This window comes from Mauremys mutica, chromosome 5, assembly GCF_020497125.1.
Source record: "Mauremys mutica isolate MM-2020 ecotype Southern chromosome 5, ASM2049712v1, whole genome shotgun sequence".
Classification (NCBI taxonomy): Eukaryota; Metazoa; Chordata; order Testudines; family Geoemydidae; genus Mauremys; species Mauremys mutica.
Genome location: NC_059076.1, coordinates 144,663,966 through 144,667,878, shown reverse-complemented (window position 1 = coordinate 144,667,878; position 3,913 = coordinate 144,663,966). Strand labels below are relative to the sequence as shown.

The 3,913-nt window shown below is 66.9% G+C and overlaps 1 protein-coding gene across 1 annotated transcript; it reads right to left on the bottom strand.

Annotated features, from left to right (window-relative positions):
- Positions 1-205: 205 nt before the first annotated feature.
- On the bottom strand, positions 206-3,431 carry LOC123371826. Its single transcript, XM_045019683.1, has 2 exons — positions 3,165-3,431; positions 206-586 (listed from the first exon to the last, which is right to left on the bottom strand). The coding sequence occupies exons 1-2, from the start codon at positions 3,429-3,431 to the stop codon at positions 233-235; spliced, it is 621 nt and encodes a 206-aa protein (XP_044875618.1). The 3' UTR covers positions 206-232.
- Positions 3,432-3,913: the final 482 nt, after the last annotated feature.

The window sequence follows — 3,913 nt, the reverse complement described above, 5'->3', positions numbered from 1 at the left end:
GCCTAGCTTCACAAAGGGGCCTCGGCATTGTGTGGGGTTTAGTGCTAGGGGAGCCTGGGCCCATGTGCCAGCCCCGGACGCCGGGCACCCCCGGCTCTCCCCCAAACCTGGCAGCGCGGTGACCAAGCGGTGTCCCCACGCCCGCTGTCCAGCCCGCGCAGCAGAGCGAACACAAAGCCCCCGAGCCACGTCTCTGTCTGCGGCTGTATTGAGCCGGGGCTTTGCCGGGCGCTCACCGGCCAGGCGGGAGGGCGCGGGGCAGCAGAGCCCGCAGCCCCGGGATGCCGGCGTAGAGGAGCGAGGCTGCTAACACGGACATGGAGAAGACAAGCAAGGCCGGGACCACGCGGCGGAAGGTGCCGAGCGCGTCCGATAGCACCGGGACCATGGGGCCGAAGAAGAGGAGCGCAGCTGGGCACTGGATGGTGGCCTCAAGGATCCCGGCGCACGCCAGGCACTGGCCGAGCGCCAGGAAGAGCGTGATCTGCACGAGCCAGTGGAGAGCGGAGCTGGCGTCCACCCCAGCGCCCCGCCACCTACACGTGGCACGGGCTGCAGCAGCTCCTGCGACGTCCGGGCCCTCGCCCTGCCAGGGGACAGGAGACACCGTAGGAGGGGGGAGAAGGGGAGGTGCTGCTCCCCTCTTCACCGGGCCCCTTCCTCTAGCCAGAGGGACCCCTGCTGCCCTGCCTCCCGCTGCAGCCCCCTCGGCACGAGCAGGGGGTGGGGCAGCCTGCGGCAACGCACCCCCGAGCAGCAATGCGCCAGCACAAGGCCGTCCCTGCAGCTGGCAAGATGCAGCCTGGACCGAGCCCCTCAGCAGCATCCTTTACGGCACCTCCCTGCCCCCACGGTGCCTCTGGCTCCACAGAGCATGGTCTGGCACAGCCTGGGGTGAGAGGACAGAGGTCTGGGGGGAAGGGGAGAGGGTAAAGATCCCAGGGAGGGGGGAGGGGTGCAGCATTCCTGCGGACTGGAGTGGGGCAGTGCAGAGGGGACACATGCATAGGGATGGGGGTGGTGCAGGGGTGATAGGTGCAAGATCTGGGGTGAGGGGCAGTTCAGGGGTGTTGGGCACATGCTCCAGGGGTGATGGGTGCAGGATCCTGGGAGGGAGCAGTGCAGGGGTGGTGCAGAATCCAGGGGGGGTTGCAGTGGGGCACGGGTGCAGGATCCCGGGGGGAGGCAGAGGGGATGGTGCAGGATCCGGGGGGGGGCAGTGCAGGGGGGAATGGGTGCAGGATCCCGCAGGGGGCAGAGGCGATGGTGCAGGATCTGGGGGGGGCAGCGCAGGGGTGGTGGTGCAGGGGGGCACGGGTGCAGGATCCCATGGAGGGCAGAGGAGATGGTGCAGGATCCGGGCAGGGGTGGTGCATGGGGGGATGGGTGCAGGATCCAGGGGGGGCAGTGCAAGGGGGGATGGGTGCAGGATCCAGGGGGGGCAGCGCAGGGGGGGATGGTGCAGGATCCAGGGAGGGCAGCGCAGGGGGGGATGGGTGCAGGATCCCGCGGGGGGCAGAGGGGATGGTGCAGGATCCAGGGAGGGCAGCGCAGGGGGGGATGGGTGCAGGATCCCGCGGGGGGCAGAGGGGATGGTGCAGGATCTGGGGGGGCAGCAGAGGGGGGGATGGGTGCAGGATCCAGTGAGGGCAGCGCAGGGGGGGATGGGTGCAGGATCCCACGGGGGGCAGAGGGGATGGTGCAGGATCCAGGGAGGGCAGTGCATGGGGGGATGGGTGCAGGATCCAGGGAGGGCAGAGAAGGGGGGGATGGGTGCAGGATCCCATGGGGGGCAGAGGGGATGGTGCAGGATCCAGGGAGGGCAGTGCATGGGGGGATGGGTGCAGGATCCAGGGAGGGCAGTGCAGGGGGGGGATGGGTGCAGGATCCAGGGAGGGCAGCGCAGGGGGGAATGGGTGCAGGATCCCACGGGGGGCAGAGGGGATGGTACAGGATCTGGGGGGGACAGCGCAGGGGGGGATGGGTGCAGGATCCGGGGGGGGCCGCGCCGGGGGGACGGGGTGCAGGATCCCACGGGGGGCAGAGGGGATGGTGCAGTATCTGGGGGGGCAGTGCAGGGGGGGATGGGTGCAGGATCCAGGGAGGGCAGTGCAGGGGGGAATGGGTGCAGGATCCCACGGGGGGCAGAGGGGATGGTGCAGTATCTGGGGGGGGCAGTGCAGGGGGGGATGGGTGCAGGATCCAGGGAGGGCAGTGCAGGGGGGAATGGGTGCAGGATCCCCCGGGGGGCAGAGGGGATGGTACAGGATCTGGGGGGGCAGCGCAGGGGGGGATGGGTGCAGGATCCAGGGGGGGCAGCGCAGGGGGGAATGGGTGCAGGATCCCACAGGAGGCAGAGGGGATGGTGCAGGATCTGGGGGGGCAGTGCAGGGGGGATGGGTGCAGGATCCCACGGGGGGCAGAGGGGATGGTACAGGATCTGGGGGGGGGCAGCGCAGGGGGGGATGGGTGCAGGAACCAGGGAGGGCAGTGCAGGGGGGGGATGGGTGCGGGATCCAGGGAGGGCAGTGCAGGGGGGAATGGGTGCAGGATCTCACGGGGGCAGAGGGGATGGTACAGGATCTGGGGGGGACAGCGCAGGGGGGGATGGGTGCAGGATCTGGGGGGGGCAGCGCAGGGGGGAATGGGTGCAGGATCCCACGGGGGGCAGAGGGGATGGAGCAGTATCTGGGGGGGGCAGTGAAGGGGGGGATGGGTGCAGGATCCAGGGAGGGCAGTGCAGGGGGGAATGGGTGCAGGATCCCACGGGGGCAGAGGGGATGGTACAGGATCTGGGGGGGCAGCGCAGGGGGGGATGGGTGCAGGATCCAGGGAGGGCAGTGCAGGGGGGAATGGGTGCAGGATCCCACAGGAGGCAGAGGGGATGGTGCAGGATCTGGGGGGGCAGCGCAGGGGGGGATGGGTGCAGGATCTGGGGGGGCAGCGCAGGGGGGGATGGTGCAGGATCCAGGGAGGGCAGTGCAAGGGGGGGATGGGTGCAGGATCCCGCGGGGGGCAGAGGGGATGGTACAAGATCTGGGGGGGCAGCGCAGGGGGGGGTGCAGGTTCCGGGGGCGGGGGCGCTAGGGGAAGGTGCAGGATTCTCCCCAGGAGGAGAGAGGAGGTAGGAGGGCAGGTTCCCCAGGAAACAGTTCCCAACTCACCACTGGAGAGTAATGTCTGAGCTCCCCGCTCCCCCTGGGCACCGGGCCCCCCAGGCATGTGCTGGGAGCAGCCTCCACCAACTCCAGGCCTGCCTCCCTTCTCCGGCCTCCCCGAGCCTGCCAGGGCCACCAAACGGGACCCAGCCTCGCTCTGCGACTGGCCTGCCCGGGCCCCACACAGGAGAGCTCCCGCCCCGCCCTGGGGCTCTGACCCGGCAGTCCCCCATTGTGACACAGCAAGCAGAGCGGCTTCCTGCCCGAGGTCATAAAGCCGCTGGCTGGGTAACCTCTGTGACGCTACTGTCGGGAACTGGGACCGTGGAGATCATTGTTGCAACCATGGTCCTGTAGTGGCACCAAATCTTGTATAAAGGGGGTCAAATAAGGTGTCTAAGACCAGGTTGTGGGGTTCTGGTTATGCTGTCTGGGTGCATGGATCATTTTTGTATTTAAAGTTGAGCCATTACACACATTGAATCTATTTCCCCATGTTAAGTATCCTCACACCTGTTGTCAAAGTGTCTGAAATGAGCCATCTTGATTATCACCTCAAAGGGGTTTTTTCCTCCTGCTGATTATAGCTCATCTTAATTAATTAGCCTCTTAGAGTGGGTAGGACAACCCCCACCTTTTCATGTTCTCTGTATGTGTATATAGCTCCTTACTATATATTCCATTCTGAGCATCCCAGGAAGTGGGCTGTAGCCCACGAAAGCTTTCAGATAAATTTGTTAGTCTCTAAGGTGCCT

What these genes read in the sequence shown, in the direction of transcription:
- LOC123371826 (XM_045019683.1), bottom strand. Translation starts at nt 3,431, where the DNA reads ATGACCTCGGGCAGGAAGCCGCTCTGCTTGCTGTGTCACAATGGGGGA. An exon ending in TCAGACATTACTCTCCAGTG is followed by an intron (nt 587 to 3,164) that starts GTGAGTTGGGAA and finishes GTCCCCTGGCAG; the next exon opens with GGCGAGGGCCCGGACGTCGC.